General features: G+C 40.8%; 3 protein-coding genes across 4 annotated transcripts in view; all 3 read left to right on the forward strand.

Moving 5' to 3' along the window:
* CALHM4 (calcium homeostasis modulator family member 4) overlaps positions 1-14,335 on the forward strand; it is a 92,526-nt gene extending 78,191 nt beyond the window's left edge. Inside the window, exon 2 of the transcript XR_013814002.1 lies at positions 14,249-14,335. The gene's annotated coding sequence lies outside the window, so the exon portion shown is untranslated. The remainder of the gene's footprint in view (positions 1-14,248) is intronic.
* LOC307105438 (transmembrane protein 230-like) lies at positions 2,429-3,268 on the forward strand (the record flags this gene model as incomplete). Its single annotated transcript, XM_079781188.1, has 1 exon — positions 2,429-3,268. Exon 1 carries the CDS (start codon positions 2,831-2,833, stop codon positions 3,266-3,268), a length of 438 nt encoding a protein of 145 aa, XP_079637314.1. The 5' UTR covers positions 2,429-2,830.
* Positions 7,051-21,093, forward strand: RSPH4A (radial spoke head component 4A; the record flags this gene model as incomplete). 2 transcript variants are annotated; one of them, XM_079780825.1, is made up of 6 exons in its annotated part: positions 7,051-7,730; positions 10,124-10,358; positions 15,435-16,175; positions 17,334-17,481; positions 18,629-18,746; positions 20,365-21,093. In XM_079780825.1, 6 exons carry the CDS (start codon positions 7,051-7,053, stop codon positions 20,591-20,593), a joined length of 2,151 nt encoding a protein of 716 aa, XP_079636951.1. The 2 variants fall into 2 exon arrangements, with proteins under 2 accessions (XP_079636951.1, XP_079636952.1); XM_079780826.1 differs by lacking the exon at positions 17,334-17,481 and having other exon boundaries at positions 20,365-20,387.
* Positions 21,094-21,177: the final 84 nt, after the last annotated feature.

Consider the following 21,177-nt stretch of genomic DNA (forward strand, 5'->3'; position numbering starts at 1 on the left):
TCTACTAAGAAGTGTTAACGTAAAAAAACATTCAAACCTGTAAATAATTTTTTGTGAGTTTATTTGAGCCAAACTGTCGACATTTGCCGGGAAGCAGAACCTCAACGAAGTGAGATAATGCTCCAGATAATGGGGAGTCATCTCTATTTTTATACATTGCAGTCAAAGGAGGGACAGATGGGTTACATGAAATCCATTGGTGATAGACTAGAGAGGCGAGAGAAAGCAAAGCAGGGAAACCTCTGGGATTGGATAAAAAGTAAAATGCTAGTCACATACTTAGGTGGGCACAGGAACAATGAACATGATAACAATGAAGGAATTTGTGGTATCTGTCCTGGAGCCCAGGCACATTAGTTGTGCCCCAAGGAGTCTGGAAAAAAGGAAGTTACCAGTTACCCAGACATTTCAAGGATATGCTATTATAGATGCAAAAAGACAGGATAGGCTCAGTTCAGACCTAATTGGTTTGGCTCAGTGGATAGAGTGTCAGCCTGTGGACTGAAGGGTCTCAGGTTCGATTATGATCAAGGGCATGTACCTTGGTTGTGGGCACATCCCTAGTTAGAGGTGTGCAGGAGGCAGCTAATCAATGTTTCTCTCTCATCGGTGTTTCTAACTCTCTATCCCTCTCCCTTCCTCTGTAAAAAAATCAATAAAATATATTAAAATAAAAAAAAGATAGTCTCAGTTCAGGTAAAGGTTGACCTTGTTAGTGAAGATATCGGCCTAGGATGTAAGTACCCACCACAACTGCTTTTAGTTAAAGTTTAATTTCAGACCATCCTTTGTGGTTACTTTAGGTCTCTGAGTTTGTAAGACCGCCACGCAGGCCTCCCCTGAGCTTGTCAGGTTAGCATGTCGCCCCTTTTGTCCACAGAAGGAACAGATTAGTAAGAAGTAATCAGCACAGAAAAGGGAAAAATCATACATTTGTTTGGTGAAGAACCTTGAAGCAGAGGCTGTAGCTCAGGTCCAAACTCTAATAGGAGTTGAGAGAGAAGAATATAGAGGTTTCCAATTCAACCTCTCATTGCGTAGACACCCCTTCTGCAATAGCCTGACAGAAGACCACCCTGCTTCTGAACAAGCCCTCGTATTCCAAAGGACACCCCCCCCCCCCCCCCGCCAAAGGCATCCAGTTCAATGTCCAGGTAGTACAACTTGCAGGAGAGCTGTTATCTATACAATGAGCCCCAAATACTCGTAGGAATGAAATGCCTTGAAGTTTCATGGAGGGCAACTGCTATAAGCAAGGCAGCTTGCATACTTAATTCAGTAAGTATTCACAATCTTACACAGCATATGCTACAATGTCCATTTTACAGAAGGAAGTAGTGAAATAGCAATTTTTAGGGGTGAAATAGGCAGGTTTAGGGCATTTTTAAAATTAAGGGTGAGAAACCAGTCGGGAGCAGAAAACCAGGATTACAGGCTTTATTAGGGGAAAGAGACCTGCCGGGCTGTCTCGCAAGGGACGAACAGCAACATGTGCAGAGGTGAACACGCTTTTTGAGGAGAGGAATGGGAAGGAATGGGGGCTTAGTGTACTTGGCGTACGCTGATTGGTGGCTTAATGTATGGTCCATATAGGAACAAGGGTTTAGGGTATTTGGCAGGTGCTGATTGGTTAGCCAATGTATATGCCCATACAAGGTGCCTGGTTAGGTACTCAGGTATTTCCGGGCTGAAGGTAACTTCATACTCCGCCTACCAGTTGGGGTAAAAGGGAGGATCTATCATTTAGGGAGGATCTATCAAAGGGGACCCATGGAAAAAACACAGAGCTACAGAGTTGCAAAAGGTTACATTTCCTTGAGACAACGGAGTTGGAAGAGGCAGCCGTTACATTTCCATAAGACAAGGGAACTGGGAGTAGCAAAATGTCCATATTTACAAAATGAAGAAGGAGGCAGAAAGCCCAGAGGAAACAGGAGAACAGTGAGGGAGGAGGGCCTCACAGTCCCACGTGAGGTTTGACCTTTGAGCTCAGGAGTTACTATAGTAACCGAATCAAAGGGGAGTACCCACCAATCAGAGGGGATATGGAGGCACAAAAAACAAAAACAAAACACAACACACACACACACACACACACACACACACACACACACACACACACACAAACTGCAGCCTTTATAAACCATGGAAAAAGGAACTAGGTGGGACTCTTTCCCCCTCCCCTTTGGGAGTCTGAGCTTGTTCTTCACTTTCCGCCTTTGCTATACCATCTTCTGTGGTTTCATTCTTCCACTCTGATGGACAAAGAGCCCCAGGAAACCACCCTGCCCAGGGAAACACCGCCTATTCCAGCCCAAAAATCCCGGACCAGAGCCGAGCCAGGATTTCACTCAGGTTTGCTTCCATTTGAGGCTGATCAGATTAGCTATGCGTGCTGCACGTTAGAGTGATGGAAGAGGAGATAAGACAAGAGTGATGTGATTCTGAACTTTTAGAGGAAATGGAAATCCTCTGAAATGGAATGAAATCTAATAAATCGAATCTAATCTATTCCATCTAAATTTATCGATCAAAAGTCTGGGAGTTAACCAGAAGTGGCCTAAGAATGTAACAAATAGGACCAATATGCCATCGAACTAAGGGATTGTAGCTTTGCATGATAAAAGAGGGATCCCATCAAAAACAAGCTGTCTCCCACCAGGAGTTAATTGGGGGGTTGCGGGGAGGAGTAGGTGAATGAGATGCTGGGAAAATCCTCCGCGTGGTCCGAGAGCCGTTGGCGGGCGGGGGGGGGGGGGGGGGGGCGCGTGGGCTCGGACACCTCGGCCCCCTGTGCGCAGCGGGCGAGCTCCCGCCCGCTCTGTGGGTCATGGTGCCCGCTCGCACCAACGTGCCAGCTGCGATCCCCAGAAGCAAAGTGAAATACTCAGCGCTCTCCTGCACTGACGATGGACACAGGAACCCTCAGGAGGAAACTCCACCGGCTGAAGGTTGCTGTCAGCCCCCAAGATGCCCAGGTGTGGCGAGATCGCACGTGTTCCAGTTGAAGGAAAGCCCTCCGAAGACCCCTTATAAGGCCATTGCCTGCTTCGCCCTGCAGTTTTTGGTCGGCGCCTCTCTCGTGATCGCCGGCTGCCTCCTGCTGGCCGGCTACATCAGCCAAGTAGGACCCGCCCGGGCCGTGGCCGTTCTGATTGTGGGCATCCTGGTGCTGCTGCCCGGGTGTTACCACCTGCTCGTCGCCTGCAAAGCCCATCGAGGCTGCCGTGGCTCCTCCTACCAAGACCTGCCGGACTGTGGTGACTAGCGGAGCTTGGAGGCATTTGGCCGAAGCTGTAGAAATCCATGTCGAAGGATTAAGGGGTTCTGCAATTTTGCAGCTACTTGCCAGATTTTATAAGTCCCTACCCAGAATGTTAATTGAATTTACAATTAGACAAACAGGAAGCCAGGGCGTGCTCTATTTTTATTTTCCTGGCCCTGGCTAAAACCCCGGACAGATTTGTCCACGTGAATATGAATAATGGAAGACTAGCAATATTAGTTTTATGGGAAAGCAAGAAGTTGTACTGTGGGACAAAATGTTGCCTCCACCACCCTATTTAGAGCTGAGCATTCCTTTTAGATAGTCCTTATTAATATTTTTTATCTTGTGACAAGTGGAAAAATGCGGTATATCTAATTTCCTATTACCAAGTAATTTATTTGGAAAATTTCTGAGTACCTTATCCCCCACACTTATCTCTAACGTGCATTCTGGATGATCTTGGTAAAATCACATATCAACTTAGGAAAAATAAAAAGAGCACTACAGTTGTGTTGTGTGGAGGCCCCATGAGCTTTAAGACAGAACTGGCTTTAAATCCAGATGCAAGCTTTCTAGCAGTATAAGCTTATGCAAGTACCTTAGTACTCTGTCATAGAGTTTGGGACCATAATTTCTACTGATTGGGGTTTCAGTAGGGGTCAAAGTATTTTCTATTAACCACCTGGCACATAGATGTTCCCCAAAGTGTTAATTTCTCACTGTGAAAGACGCTTCTTCTGCAGAAGACTGCACTCAAAATTAACCGAAGCCACGGTGAATTGCATCTATTCACTGGAAGTTAACAAAACCCAAGAGAACTACAGTAGACTGCTCATTTGCAATGTTATAATCTCAGGTCAAATCAGGACACTGGGTTGCTTTTTATCTGTATGAGCCTTTTCCTTTTGAGTCCTATATAGAAATAGGGCAGAAGCTTATATAATTTGAAGGGGTCTCATAAGAAAAAGAATACAAAATGAAGCGCAGGGTATGGCAATGGAGCACTAAAGCTTAAGTCTCACTAGTTTCGTGATAAATCTGGCTGTGATAGAGGTGAAGAAAGAATCTAGAGAAAAGGACTGAATATGGAATATGTCTACAGTGAAGGCTATGGCTCCAAATTAAAGGTTACAATTGATAAAGCAGTAGCATTTTCTAGAATAAAAGGTCTTATCCCATAAAAAAGAAATACTTTCTGAAGTGTTGTAAATAAAAATATAGACAGGTTTGTAGAAGATAAAGAAAAGAATGTATTTTCTGAAAAAGAATGTTGGCAATTCATAAAGGAGAAGAAAGATACTCTCAAGTATGTTATGCCTAGGATGATAAACAAAATGTATCCAAGATAAAAAAGAGTTTGTGGTCTTCCATCAGTGCTCTGTTAAGTACCCAGACTCACAATGAATGGGGGGGGGGGGGGAGTGATAAATGTCTCATTATTAGTTTGAGATCCATCAAACTGTAGTAAAGAACTAGGGATAATATGAGCTGTACCTTGATTAGCCTCTGATATCACCATCATATCCTCCCTCTTATAAGAAACCTCAGAATACATGGAAAAGTAACTGGTAAAAGTCCACCACATCATTCATGTGAATAATTAGTATTACAAGTGACTCAGTCATGTAAGAAAAGTGACTTTTTAATATATAGAAAAGTCACAGTTCATCTGTGCAATGTTAGTTAAGGAAGGTCAATTCAGGAATCAAAGATCCAAATAAGGCCAATAGTGTAAACTTTAGTCCAGAAGTGAATCTTACCACAAAGACAAAGAGTATCAGAGCGTCATCATATACAGAAGATATTAAAAATCCAAGCGTCGTTTTAATTCCAGACATGGTATACATAGTGTGTATGCTAACTTTACATTTTTAGTTAACCAGGTCACATATCTATCAACTCTCATTGAATTATAAATTATATATATTTTGCTTTATTTTTTATATCCAAAGTTGAGACCAGTTTGCTAGAGCATCCTTTTCAAACAATTAGGTTTCCAAACAGTGCCTGGCAGTTGTCAAATCACAGTTGACTGGCTCACCAAGGCAAGTCACAGGAAATTCCGGGAGAGAGAGAAGACTTCAGCAAAACCCATCACAGAGAGGCTATTTCAAAGACCGTTCTGATACCTTATTGAGAAAACTTTTGATTTTCTGTCCTTCCAAGAGTGTAGGTAACCATGTCATATTTTGCTCTAGGGTCTTCCTTCATGTTTTTAAAAGTAGCCTGTTTCACTATGGATTTCACACCCTCATTAGCTGCATTTCAAGAAACTTGTCTCTTATTACATTACTGTCATCATTTAATTTGTCTATAAGCTATATTCATCCAATATATTGTAATTCTAGTTTATCTTTTATTTTGTTTTTGAAAGAATTTCAAGAGTTCTAATCCGGGTAATCTGACTTCAAGGAGTCCCTGAACCAGCAGACATTACATGCAACACCTTGCCTGTATGCACCCATGTGTATTTGGGGGTAAAGGTCCACAGCTTTTATGAAATTATTGAAGGGTTCTGTGCTTCTCCCACCCATTTGGGTGTGAGGGGAGATAAATAGTATAATTCTTCCATAAAGTTATAATTTATGACCAACATGCTGCTAATTGGAAATCATATCAATGTAGTGTCAAATACCAAGTGTTAATTGGTTTATTTTTTTAAACGAGATACAATACAAATTAATATTAAAGTATTTAATTAATTTACAGTTTATAGTCAAGGCCGGATATGGTCCAATCCTTCTTCATGTTGGAGACCGAATAACATGAGTTAATAGCCATAGTCATGACCTTAAATATTGCAAAATTATGACTTCACATTTATATTCTAAATAAAGATTATACTATCAAATGTAGCTTTAAGGTTAATTGGGATTTCAGTTATTACAAAACAGGTAACCCATGAACGCTCTTATTTATATAGGGTCACCTTCTGCATTGCCTTCTCCTTGAAGGTAATATCTGCCTATTCATCTGCAGATTCCATATGAGGGGGAAGAGCAAACGTAGGATTTCTTTGTTTACTCTCCAAAAATTTCCCCGAGTTTGGTTCTTTGGTTCGCGCGATGAGACACCTTTGTCTTCTAAGTGTTAGTCTTGGCCTCTCCAGATCTGCACACTGGAGTCTCATGGTCACCTGCCCCTCAAGATTCTCTCTCTCTCTCTCTCTCTCTCTCTCTCTCTCTCTCTCTCTCTTTCACACACACACACACACACACACACACACACACACACACACACACACACACACACACTCTGTAAAGCTGTGTAAATGCACTGTCCCTCTAATAAGGAACAACTCGCCCCTCACTGCGCTACTGGAATCAATCTATCAGACTTGAAAGAAAATCCTCTGCGCTGGGTCGCGGCTCCCCCTCCTCCGTGCTCCGGGGCCCTACCCTTTCTCGGGTTTCCAGCCACGACTGGGTCGACTGCAGGTCGGATTGGCTGAGCTAGGAAGAGGAGCAGAGGCTCCGCCAAACCACAAATCTAGGATTTTCATCTTTCTTGGTCTACTCCCTAGAATCCTGGCAACAGGTGAGCTCCATTGCTTCCCGCGGCAGAACCCGGCCCGGGGTTGCTATGGAGATAGGACGCAGCAACTTGCAGAGCAAATAGGACCCAGAAATCGCTTAGCAGACCTCAGCAAAGCGACGGTCCTGCTTTGACTCTTTCCACATCTGCACAATCCCTTTCATCCAGAAGTGTGTGTGTGTGTGTGTGTGTGTGTGTGTGTGTGTGTGTGTGTGTGTGTGTGTGTTTCCCCCCCCTTGATTCCTTCTATGGAAGATTCCACTGCCCTGGAGCAAGAAAAAGAAAATCAGGAATCGGGGGAAGAAGGGAGGCCATGGGACGAAATGACAGCAGCTTCTGCCCAAGATCCTCAGCCTGGATTATCTGAACACCCGGAGTCAGAGCAGGGGCCTGACCCTGGGCCCCAGCCCGGGAGCAGCCCACCTCGGAGCCCGGCCCGGAGCAGCCCACCTGTGGATGACCTCTCGGGTCCAGGTGCATCCCCACTTTCGCCTCCTCGGGAGCCCTCCCCCACTCCTCCTCTGGCTCTGTCCGGACAGCACCTTGCTGCACCGTGGCAGTCAGACAAGACCACGAGTGGGATTCCTGAAGCCGGGACACCTCGCCCTGAGCACTTGCAACAATCATCTGATAAAGGAGCATCAACTCCTCATCAAACATGCCAGCCAAAGGGGAACGCCTTTCAACAGTTTGAGCAAACCGACGGTCACCTGTGTGAGCCGAGGGACGCGAACAGTAACAACTCTAAACAAGAAGACCTGCGATCTGACATTTTTCAGGAGGAAGACTCCGACAGTAAACACCACCTGGATGAGGCTGAGCCTGAGCCTGAGCCTGAGCCTGAAGCGGCCCCCAGCATGCTTGAGATTGCCGTTCAGAGTGCTAAGGCTTACCTACTGAAGACCAGTAGCAAGTCAGGCTTAAATCTGTAAGTCCTGGAGGGAAAGAGAGAGAAAAGTATGGCTAAGAAAAGGGGGTGTGAGTATCTCGGGGTGAGAGTGTGTTTCTAGGGGGAAATATACTTGAAAAGTCTGTATTAGTATGAGTTAGTGGCTTAATAACTTTGCATCACAGGGCGCAAAATAGGTCATTGGTGGGGATTCTTCTAGCTTCTTTAAAGACCCTTGGCACAGGGAAACAAAACCTAGGAACTGTGGAATCTTGGGTTTGAAAGAGACCAAAGAGATAGCGAAGTCCCAGCGTCTCTTCAAGAAGCTTGTAAAAGTAGCTTTCTGCAGTGATCGGGAGCACCTGGCTCTAATATAAGCATCAAAGTGCTCGCATGGCTTGGTTTTGAGTTCTCACCAGGCCAGTCCTCGGTGACCAGTTACATGTTTTTCTGGAACTATCCTGATGTGAGCATTGAAAGCTCTGCAGCTTAAGAAACTCCTAGTCTGGGCAAACCGGGGGAATTAGTCACCATAATTTTAAGGGCTAAAGAATAAAACACGTTAATATTTTCACAAAACTCACGATTGACAATTTAAAATGTTATTTACAAATTACTGTCTTAAACTACAATTTACTTAAGTTTTAGGGATGTGATCTACTGCTCAATAGTGGATTCTACTTGAATCTCTCATACAAACTCTCATCATAATGCCCTGGGTTAAATAACAAGCAGGAATTTACAAACTTGGTTAAAAGTCCAAAAGAGTCATTATACATACTGGAGAACTCACTAATTATTTAAAACCCAGTACAAAAACACAAAAATGGGGAAGCTTCCTTTACTGATTTTTTAAAAAATATATATATATATTTTATTGATTTTTTACAGAGAGGAAGGGAGAGGGATAGAGATTAGAAACATCGATCAGCTGCCTCCTGCACACCCCCTACTGGGGATGTGCCCACAACCAAGGTACATGCCCTTGACTGGAATCGAACCTGGAACCCTTCAGTCCACAGGCTGACACTCTAGCCACTGAGCCAAACCGGTTAGGGCTACTGATTTATTTATTTTTTATAGTGGACATTGCTTAAGTATCTAACTTTTATTTCATTTCCAAATGCTCAGTCTCTGAGGTAATAAATGAATATCTTAATAGTCACTGTTTTCTTCTAAGCACTTTAGAGCCAGTCGTTAAAACTCCTTCCTAAAAATAAACCTCACTCTCTTGTATGCAGACCCTATTTGACATATATTGAGATAACAACAAACAAAAACAAAGACCTAATTTTGACGATGTAAGAACCAAATGCAGTTGCTGAATGGGGAGTATATATATCATTTACACAAACACAAAGCAGCATATTTGTGATCTCAGAAAGGCCCACTCTACAATGAGGAAGCATGATTTTCAGGGCCGACCTGAGGACAAAGTGGTTTCAAAAAATTTCTTGAGAGAAATAATATAAATGGGACACAGCAAGCAAAGGCTCTCTGGGAGGACTTAGCAATTATATTGAAGTGATTAGAAGTAGATTTATCTCCCTGGGGCAGAAGTTATCATTGAACTAATTATTAGAAATGAAATCGGAGAGATAAAATGCTTAACTGCCAGAGAGAAAATTTGTGCAAGTTTCCTTATTGGTCAGAGGAGTTTCTATCTAACCTGAGAGCACATTGACAGACAATTCAGGTCTTAAATTCACATTGTAAGTCTGGTATTTGAAAAGGCACACTTTCACCATTTTGTATAAAATGTAATGAATTAATGGGAGGTTAGAGGCAGCTTCACTAATACAGTTATGAAATAAAAAGCTAGGACAATGTTTTTAATAGAACAAAAATGCTGTATTAGATGTGTTACATTTTAATAAAGGTGAATAATATTTATGACCCTTCTCTTTCAGTTGCATGTGGGCAGGGGTTGCAATATGAAATGTATTTCTAATAGGTTTAAAGTACACTGAAGTAGATAATTGGCTTAGGAAATGAAACGGAAGAGTACATATCTTAAGAAAGTCAGTAGGATTTAGAAATCAAATTGGATTTGCCAAGGGTGGGGAAAGGGATGGAAAAGAAGTTAAGGTATAAAAAAAAAAAAAGAAAAATGTTAATCACTTTAAAATATATAACTAAGAGATTTCAATCTCAAAAAAAATGTGAAATGTTCCTGATATAAAATATGTATCTTTCTATAATATATTTTCCTTTAATATTTTAATTATTCATATCATATTGGAGATATTTTTGAAGGAAAATTCTAGAATAGGTTTTTCTGGCAGTGGAAGTTACCATGTTTATTCACTTAAAATTTCTGAAGGTTTTGAGTTGTTGAAGTTTCCTAAACACCAGCTCCCTGAGTCTGCATGAAATGCTTCTTCAAACACTTTTGATGTGGGTAATACCTGGAATTTTCTCTTTTCGGATAGATATGACCATCTTTCTAATATGCTGACCAAGATCTTAGATGAGCGTCCTGAAAATGCTGTGGACATCATTGAAAATATTAGCCAGGATGTAAAGATGGCACATTTTAGTAAAAAATTAGATACACTCCAAAACGAGAATGAGATGCTTCCCACATATGAAATAGCAGAGAAGCAAAAGGCTCTTTTTCTCCAGGGAAATTTGGAAGGAGCTGACCAAGAACTGGAAGACGAAATGGTAAGTCACCTCTGTAAATCTGAATAGTTCAGTCCTAAGGTTTGATTTGAGGTGAGTGGGTATGGCTTTAAATTCATATCAATAGTCTCTTCTGGCTCGCTAAATAGCATTTTCAACCTCGTTTCACATTACTCATTTCCTTCTTTAGAGTTTATTTTTTCACACTTGTGGTTTAGTATTTCACAGGCTTAGCTATTACATGTTTGTGGGGCTGAAGTATTCATGTCAGAGAAAATGGTTTCTTCATCTTTTAAATTCCGAAGTGCCTGGTACAGACCTGGGCCTAGAGCTGTTTCTTATTAACTACTTGTTGAATGAATGAATTACTGTCAGATCATTTAAAATTAGGCTTTAAATCAATATGCACATTTCCCTTTAGTTTATTAGAAAAAGTAGAAATACTTCTAATGTCATTTTCATTCTCTTCCAAGGTAACTTCCTCATATTATGTCTTGATATTATGCATATTATGCCACTGAGCTATAATACAAGAGGAGAGAGATAAAATGTCTTTTAATCCCAGGGACAAATTGTTGAAAATATTTACAGAGAATGTTGGTGACAGAGATAAAATGATATCATTAGAGAATAAAATCTGTTGTATCACAGAAATTCTAGCTGCAAATATTCCAAAATAGTATCCAGCATTGTGTTTCCTAAATGCCTACATGACTGTAATTTATACCACCAAGTAATTTATATACCTACTGAGCTTTCATGTCTTGTTACCACTAGACTATTTAAAAATCTGTCTATATATTTGTAAATTAGATGTCTAGAGTGAGAGAATTTCAGAAAAGGGCAAAGAGTTTGATTAGGGAAAAGACAGGAGGGTTGAGAATCTGGACCCGCAGGGCTCGGCAACCTTGGTGGGGAGACCCAACTTGACACAGTGGGCCCAGGGTACCCAGAGGGAACAAGTGATAGGTGTTAAGGAACTGACATCAGCTCTTCTTTTCTGAAAATAAATTACGCCAACCATTTAGTTATATGGCCACATCTAGAGAAGACGAGTCTAGAGGCAAACAGCATTTAGGGATCAAGCAGAAGGCAGATTCTCTCATGGAGGAATTTATCAAAGGTCAGACTCCAGTATAAGAATGGGACATTGGGGTATTGATAGGCACAGCACTGTCAATTAGGGATCTGTGTCCTAAATTAGGATAAGGAATGAGCATACAGAAAGCTGTTTAATTCTGGAACCTGAGCCTCTTTTCAGATTCCATAAATTCTTCCTCAATTATGTCTTCAAATGTAGTCATGTTTGAGTACTTCTACATTCCTTTTATTTATCCTATATATTACTATATACACTGAGTGGCCTGATTATTATCATCTCTGAACGCATAATAATCTGGCCACTCAGTGTATATCCTATATAATAAAAGGCTAATATGCAAATTGTCCCCTCGACCAGGAGTACGACCAGCAGGCAGGCCGGCCAACTGCCCATGTCCCCTCCCCCTGGCCAGGCTGGCCGGACCCTACCCATGCACGAATTCATGCACCGGGCCTCTAATATATATAGAGATCATAATAATCTGGCCACTCAGTGTATATATATATATATATATGTGTGTGTGTGTGTGTGTTTATAAACAATAAATAATTATTATATACATATGGTAATATATGGAGTAAATAAAAATCAATATAGTATATATAGTATATATACATATGGTACTATATTGATTTTTATTTACTCCATATAATCCCAGGGACAAATTGACCCTATATTGACCCTACCCAAATTGACTATATTGACCCTACCCATGCATGAATTCATGCACCGGGCCTCTAATATATATATAGAGAACATAATAATCTGGCCACTCAGTGTGTATATATATATGTGTATGTGTTATAAACAATAAATAATTATTATATACATATGGTAATATATGGAGTAAATAAAAATCAATATAGTATATATATATATGGTACTATATTGATTTTTATTTACTCCATATATTACCATATGTATATAATAATTATTTATTGTTTATAAACATATATATATATATATATATATATATATATATATACACACACACACACACACTGAGTGGCCAGATTATTATGATCTCTATATATAATTAGAGGCCCGGTGCATGAATTCGTGCATGGGTAGGGTCAATATAGTACCATATGTATATATGTGTGTATATATATATGTATATATATATATATATACACACACACATATATATACACACACACATATATGTATACATATATACATATATATACACACATATATACATATGGTACTATATTGATTTTTATTTACTCCATATATTACTATATGTATATAATAATTATTTATTGTTTATAAAATATACTAGAGGCCCAGTGCACGAAATTCGTGCACGAGGGAGGGATGTGTGTGTGTCCCTCAGCCCAGCCTTCGCCCTCTCAAATCTGGGACCCCTCTCAAAATCCAGGACTGCTGGCTCCCAACCGCTCACCTGCCTGCCTGCCTGATTTCCCCTAACCACTTCTGCCTGCCAGCCTGATCACCCCCAAAGTACTCCCCTGCCAGCCTGATCGATACCTAACTGCTCCCCTGCCGGCCCAATTGCCCCTAACTGCCCTCCCCTGCCAGTCCGGTCACCCCTAACTGCCCTCCCCTGCCAGCCTGGTCACCCTCAACTGCCCTCCCCTGCCGGCCTGGTTGCCCCCAACTGCCCTCCCCTGCACATCTGGTCCCCCACAACTGCCCTCCCTTGCAGGCCTGGTCCCTCCCAACTGCCCTCCCCTGCAGGCTATCTTGTGGCAGACATCTTGTGTCCACATGGGGGCAGCCATCTTTGATCACATGGGGGCAGCCATCTTGTGTGTTGGAGTGATGGTCAATTTGCATATTACTCTTTTATTAGATAGGATGGTAATATATAAAAACATATATAGTATACCTCAGAGATATTGTAGGTTTGGTTCCAGACCACTGCAATAAAGTGAATATTGCAATAAAGCAAATCACACAAATCTTTTGTTTTCTCTTTGCACATAAAAGTTATGTTTATACTATACTGTACTCTATTAAAGGTGCAATAGCATTATATCTAAAAAACAATGTACAATAGTAACATCAAGAACCACTGATCACCATCTATCCTATATAATTAAAGCATAGTATGCAAATTGTCCCCTCAATCAGGAGTTTGTGTGGGAGTTGGACCAGGGGGCAGAGCTGGCTGGGGGAAGGGAGGGATTATCCTCAGCGAATTTTCTGCACTGGGCCTCTAGAATATATATAAAAGGCTAATATGCTAAGTGTCTGACCAGTTGCTATGACGCGCACTGAACACCAGGGGGCAGATGCTCAGTGCAGGAGCTGTGGTGACGTGCACTGACCATTTACAAAGAAACGGCACCACAGACCTGGCACTCACAAAGCAACACTTGGCTTCCCCCAGGTGGGACACAGGCCCCGCCACCACCCCCGAGCAATAGCCCACCAAATCGCAGGTGATGCTGCCAAGACCCCATGGCACAAAATGTGGCCCACAGCCCAGCCCAGCCCGGAGATGGTGGCTGTGGGTGTGGGGTAATGATGTCACAAAGCAATGCCCGGCTTCCTCTCCCTAGCGACTAGCCTCCTTGCAGTTTCTTCAGCCCAGGAACACGACTTGCTTTATAGCCAGGTGCAAACATTTAACCAAATGTCTGTGAAGCATTTTCCTGTGCCTCATCTCATTTGATCCTCACTGAAGTCCTGGAGTAGGTAGATAGAAGACTCGGTGGAATCTTACTGTCTTTTCATTAGCTGGAAAATGGAGATTTAGAAAGCTTAGAAACTTGACCTGACTGAAAAGAAGTAAGAAATGATGGACCTTGCCAAAACCGGTTTGGCTCAGTGGATAGAGCGTCAGCCTGCGGACTGAAAGGTCCCAGGTTCGATTCTGGTCAAGGGCATGTACCTTGGTTGCGGGCACATCCCCAGTAGGGGGTGTGCAGGAGGCAGCTGATTGATGTTTCTCTCTCATCGATGTTTCTAACTCTCTATCCCTCTCTCTTCCACTCTGTAAAAAATCAATAAAATATATTAAAAAAAAGAAAGAAATGATGAACCTTGAAAATGACTTCAGGTTTTGTCACTGCGCAGAATATACTAAAACACTGCTGCAGTTAAATATTTTACCCTTTATTCTCCCTGTGTGATCTACAATGATAATTTGCTTTGTGTTGATATTTACTGCTGTGTTGTTGACAATTACCTGAAAGAGAAGTTGGGGTGCTTCACTGGGCTGGAAAGAGTTTAGCTAAATCAGAAAGCAGGTCTAATTAAGCAAGTTTATTCTATATCTATAAAAGGATAAGTTGACTGGCACATGCACGATACATATAAAGCTCTTGCTGGAGCCAATCGCATGCATGTGTTTTGATCTGTCATTGCTGATCGTGAATTTGGTTGACACTTCTATTATATAGAAAGGGCGAATAATGATATTAAAGTATTTCTTCTAGTTAATTTCCTTTTAATGTGCACGAATTTGTATACCAGGCCACTAGTAAAAATATAATAATGAAAAAGTTTGAATATTGTTAGAATTACCAAAATATGACACAGAGACATGAACTGAGCAACTGCTGTTGATTAGTAAAATATGTGGTATCTGCAGAGAACAGTAAAGCAAAGCACAATAAAATGAGATATACCTGTATAAATATATACATTTACATATGTAAACATTTTCTAAAAAATATATGTGTAGATTGGTTATAGTATATTTTACTATTTCAAGATAGTAAAGGGGCGACTTAAACATTTTTTATAAACAGGGGATGTTGAATATTTATTTTTCATAATGATTATTAAATTTTCTCTGCCTAAGATATGTACACGCAATAAGATTATTATAATGATGAGTGTAAAACACAATGGCAGAAGCTACCTTTGTAAGTGAGATGAATGAAATTTGCAAATTAATGAAGTGATCTAAATCTTGAAAGAAATGTCAAAGACATGGTGTAGACAGAAAGTAGAGCTAATATCAAGATGTTTAAGAGGGAAACAGGAAGCAAGCAGGTCTCTTATGGATAACATGTTAACCACAGCATTTGTATTCCCAGGCAGAACCCTCTCTCCCAAATGTAATGGAGTCAGCATTTTATTTTGAACAAGCTGGAGTTGGTTTGGGCACAGATGAGATTTATCGCATATTTCTTGCCCTCAAGCAGCTTACGGACACCCACCCAATCCAAAGATGCCGTTTCTGGGGCAAGATCTTGGGTCGGGAAATGAATTATATTATAGCTGAAGTGGAATTTCATGAGGGAGAAGATGAAGAGGAGGTGGAAGAGGAAGATGTAACTGAAGAGAGGGACAATGGAGAGAGTGAAGGTGAAGATGATGATGAGGATGAATTACCAAGGTCCCTTTACAAGGCCCCACAGCCTGTACCGAAAGAAGAAAGCAGAACAGGTGCCAACAGATATGTTTATTTTGTTTGCAATGAACCAGGAAGACCATGGGTGAAGTTACCATCAGTTACACCTGCACAAATTGTTATTGCAAGAAAAATCAAGAAATTTTTCACTGGGCGATTGGATTCTCCCATCATAAGCTACCCACCTTTCCCAGGAAATGAGAGTAATTACCTACGAGCACAAATTGCCAGAATTTCAGCAGGGACCCATGTCAGCCCTTTAGGATTCTATCAGTTTGGTGAAGAGGAAGGAGAGGAGGAGGAAGAAGTAGAAAGTGGGCGAGATAACTTTGAAGAAAACCCTGACTTTGAAGGCATCCAAGTGATTGATCTAGTGGAATCTCTATCCAATTGGGTTCATCATGTACAACATATTCTCCCTCAGGTAGGGGCTTTGCAGTTCTCAATCTATCAGCCAATCAGCACATATTTATTAAATTCAGTTTATAATGCGTACATATATTCAGACTCTAGACAAAGAGGCCATTAAAAATCAAGCAAAAGCACAGAGTACTTAATAATTGCCAAGTAATATAGACCTGGGATCTTCAAACAGATTTTATTTCCAAACAGAAATAAGATAATCATTTCTATGGAGTATTGGACAAGTTATTTAAGGATTAAGGTTTATGTGTGTTGTGAAACTAATTTTGGGAACCGTTTTTTCTTTTAATTCTATTTCTATAATACATGGAGATTTTAAGCCAAGAACAATAAAAAATATAATAAAAATAAAAACAAGCAAACAGTGCTAAATAGCAGTAATATAGCACATATTCTGCTAGGTGCTCTTAATAGCTTTTTATATGCATTACCTCATTTCATAATCATAACTGTATAAAAAGTATCAGACAATAGTGGGGTGAAGACCTGGGGGGTGGGTGTGAGGTGGAAGGGGTCAAAGGGAAAAAAAGGGGGACATCTGTAATACTTTCGACAATAAAGATGTTTTAAAAAATAATATTATCCTTATTTTGCAGACAAGGGAATTGAGGCAGACTTTAGGAAATGTAAAAGCAGTAATATGACTAATAAGCAACAGGGTCAGATGTGAGTAGGCATAATGGATCCAGAGTTCATCCTTTTAATCACTCATCTGCAGGTAGAAAATCTTTATACGTGGACCTACATATGAGATATTCTTATATCTATAGATAAGAGTTAATCAGGTGAGAAATTATAACCCCAAACCTCCATACCTAATCTTATATAATTTTTATTAATGTTACATTATCTCTTTCTTATATATTATTTATTACAAATAAGTAAAATGCACTATTGCTTTTTTTTAAAAAACTAAGGCACTGCTAATTTTAAAATATACCTGTTCTGTAACTTCAAGTAATTGGCAGATTCTTGAAATATATAGTACAATCTTTTGCTTGAAAAAAACCTAGATCATAATAGCACTTGGTAAATATATGTTGAATGAATGAATGAATGATTAAATTCCCACACAGTGAAACCTTATGCAGATAATTTCATCAATCCAAATGAATACTCTTATATTTTAAGATGCTCATCTTGCAATATTCATACTCAGGGTCGCTGTAATTGGTTCAACCCTATACAAAAAACTGAAGAGGAAGAGGAAGAAGATGATGAAGAAAAAGAAGAAAAAGGAGAAGAGCCTGACTACATGGAACAGGAAGTGGGGCCTCCTCTCTTGACCCCAATCTCTGAAGATTTAGGTAATTTTCATAAACTTTATGTTGTTACTGTGTATATTATACTATATATACCTATACTGTGCATATGTATACTATGTAATATTACTATACTACATGCATAGTATACATATATGTATTCACATATGCACATACTACGTATATTTAATTCTATATACACATATACTATATGTGTAATACTACATGTACATATACTATGTAATATTACTAGTATGTATAGAGAGTATTATACTAGTACATAGTATATATAATGTACTATATGTTTTATATATGGTATATGTGTATATATCCTATCTATACTAATAATAGCCTAGGTGGTTGTCATGTCCTGACACCGTGATGCCCTCACGCTGTCACAAGATGGCTGTGTGCAGTGGAGGCTGGTCCCGGCATCTCAGCAGCCTCGTCCAGAGGAGGCGGGTCGTTGCGGAGGAGGTGGAGAATCCCTGCCGCCTCGCAAGGAGGAGGCGGGTCCCTGCGGCTGCTCTGCATGGCTTCCACACAGCCCCACATGTGCCGCAGAGGCGGGGACCCCCGGCTCCCGCCTACCTCTTTGGGGCAATCCATTGAGGAGCCCTGGATGGGTGGGCGGGGCCTACATCTTTGGGGCAATCTATCACGGGGTTCCAGCACTGTGAGAGGGCACAGGCCAGGCTCACGAATTTCGTGCACCGGGCCACTAGTGTGTATATAATATACTGTATCTACATGTACACACACACACACACACACACACACACACACACACACTATAGTATATGTGTGGAATAAAGAATGTAGCTGGCCAAACCACCAACGTTCTCTGACAGAAATGAAAGAAGTGCCACACAGGGAGGAAATACGTTGGCTGCAGCTCTTACTGAAATGCTGACAGTTATCTTATGTATCTTTCTTGTCTTGCATTCTGCACACCATGGACAGATGACCATAAACACTTGACATTATTATATAGTGTATAAACACTCAAATTTCATTGCTCCACAATGTTCATAAAATTCCTCCTGGTTTTATGTTAAGTTGCTGGTGTTTAACTTCTCTTTCTATGTCAAATGTGTTTGTGTTTTATGATTTACAAAAATAGCTTCTCTGTTATACAGTATATCCTTGTCTATGTAGGCATTAAGCTTTTGATTTTCTCATTGATTTACAGAGATCCAGAATACACCACCTTGGACAACACGACTATCTTCAAATCTCATTCCTCAATATGCTATTGCTGTTCTCAGATCCAACCTTTGGCCTGGAGCATATGCCTTTTGCAATGGCAAGTAAGTGTCTGACAACTTTCAAAGTTATTATTGTGATTATTTAAGTTCTGGAAAGTGTAAGTTACCCCTGGAATCTTAGGGTATTATTGTTTTAACTCATTTTTAGCAAGATCTATTCAAACTTCTGTATTATACAGTAAAGCATCAAATTTAGAATATTAGAGTAATTTAGACTTCTGCCTTTTCTGAATTATTTAATTAATGAAGCTAAAATATGGTTTTCAATGGAATAATTGATATTCACTTAATAGAAGTCATTCTAAGCAGTGTTTAAATTAGTTTAAATCTCTCATTTTTTGTTGGATACCTTGATAAAAGATACTTAAAAATATGTATTATTTAGGCTATCATTTTCAAGAGAATTAGGATGAAGAGGATACTAAATGCCCTCATTTCCTTGTGTGTTATGCTTCCATTTCTTACCTAATAATCCAGCGTTAAAAGCTGAGCTGGAGAGCTGAGCTGCTAAATGTCAGAGTAGTCTTTAACGTAACAACCCAAAAATGAAGAAGAGAGAAAGCACTGGTTTCCTCCCCCACCTCCCGCCCCCGTTCCATTTTTTCCCCAGGGAATGGCACCTGTGGAAGGTCAGGTGGGTCAGCACAGATGTGGGTGTCATCTCACTGACAGAGGAGTCCCTGACATAAGGCTCTTGCAGTTTTATGGACCAGGGGGCCAGGGGAAGTGGGGGAGAGCTAGGGAAAAGTAGTGGATACTGAGTGGGGAAGAGTGTTTTTAAGGTTTCCCCTTCTCTCTCCTAACACCGCCCCCCCCCCCCCCCCCCCCCCCCCCCCCCCCCGCCAAGGAGGCCTTAGCAGAGGTACCCTTAGAGCTCTACTGAAGGTCTAGAGACCTAGGAGTGACGGCATCTGAGCTAGGAACGGAAATATGTGAAGAGCACGACAGGCCAGAGGGGCCAGAGTCCTTGACTGCCACTCCCGAGACTGCGCTGACTGCACCAAATCTGGAGCGGAGATAGCAATTGTCCCGTGAGGCATGCCGGGAAAAGCCTTTGTGCTTGCCCATGGTTGGGCGGGGAAACATCACATAGGTCTTCAACCACAAGCCCACTCCTCCCCTAGTCAAGCATTTGCTAGGTTGGAAACTTTTTAAAAAATATATTTTCTTTTATTGATTTCATAGAGGAAGAGAGGGAGAGAGAGAAACAGTAATAAGAGGGAATCATTGATCAGCTGCCTCCTGCACGCCCCCTACTGGGGACCAAGCCCACAACAGTGCATGTGCCTTGACCAGACTAGGTTGGAAACTTTTAAATTCTTCCTAACTCTAATGAAAGTAGTAAATCCCCCCCCCCTGCCCCGCCCGAAAATAATTAAATGATCAAAGGTTATGGTTTGGGTGTAGGGTACATTTTGACAGGGTCAGGCCCCATGGTTTTCTTGACCAGCTTAAGCAGTTCAGATCATAGAAATGCCCTGTGCTGGAAGAATCATTTAGGGGTAGTTCATCTCTAATGCATTTTAAATATATTGCTTTGAAATTATGGGACCATGATATTTTAAGTACTTTATCATTACAGGAGAGGAAGGTCAACTTTTCTTACTAAAAAAGAAAAAAATAACAGAATGACCATCTACATTTTTTTTTTAACTTATAGAAAGTTTGAAAATCTCTACATAGGCTGGGGTCATAAATATAGTCCAGACAGCTATGCACCTCCAGTTCCACCATCAGCTAGTCAAGAATACCCCAGTGGACCAGAAATTACAGAAGCGGATGACCCCAGTGTGGAAGAGGAGCAGGCCTTCAGGGCTGCACAGGAAGCCGCGGCGCTTCCAGCCGAGGAAAACGAAGACACCGAGGAAGATGACGATGATTATGACTAGCGAAAATAAAATTGGGTGCTCACTTCAGCAGCATATATACTAAGTAAAACTGACCCCGTTTTATGAGACTGATGCATACATACTACTTATGTGGTTCTAATTATATATATTCATGGGCAAAATGCCATTCCCTGAAATTATCAAATTTGGAATTTTATGTTGGGAATTATTATTATGTACTTATAGGAAGATGCTCAATGGATTTTGCAGAGGCTAAATGACATGTTCTACATCACTGTTCTGATAGCCACAACCAATGGAATATGTGCTTCTGTATTTTTTTTCAAGTCTCAGGTTTAATTCCTAATATGGCAAACATGAAAATATATAACCCACAAAAGCTTCTTGGGCACTTCAATATATTTTTGAGCATCAAGGGGTATCAAGGAAAAAAATATTAAGTTTATAATTCCATCACCTGCTCAAAGCCTTTGGGAACACTCAAATTTTTAACCTTTTTACTTGTTACTTCTTTTTCATTTTTTTTTTTTTTTTTTGGTTTAAAGTATTACATGTCTCCCTTTTCCCCAATTAACCCCCCCCACTCCCCCCCCCCCCCCCCCCCAGGATACTTGTTACTTCTT

This window comes from Cnephaeus nilssonii, assembly GCF_951640355.1.
Source record: "Cnephaeus nilssonii genome assembly, chromosome: 9".
Lineage (NCBI taxonomy): Eukaryota > Metazoa > Chordata > Mammalia > Chiroptera > Vespertilionidae > Cnephaeus > Cnephaeus nilssonii.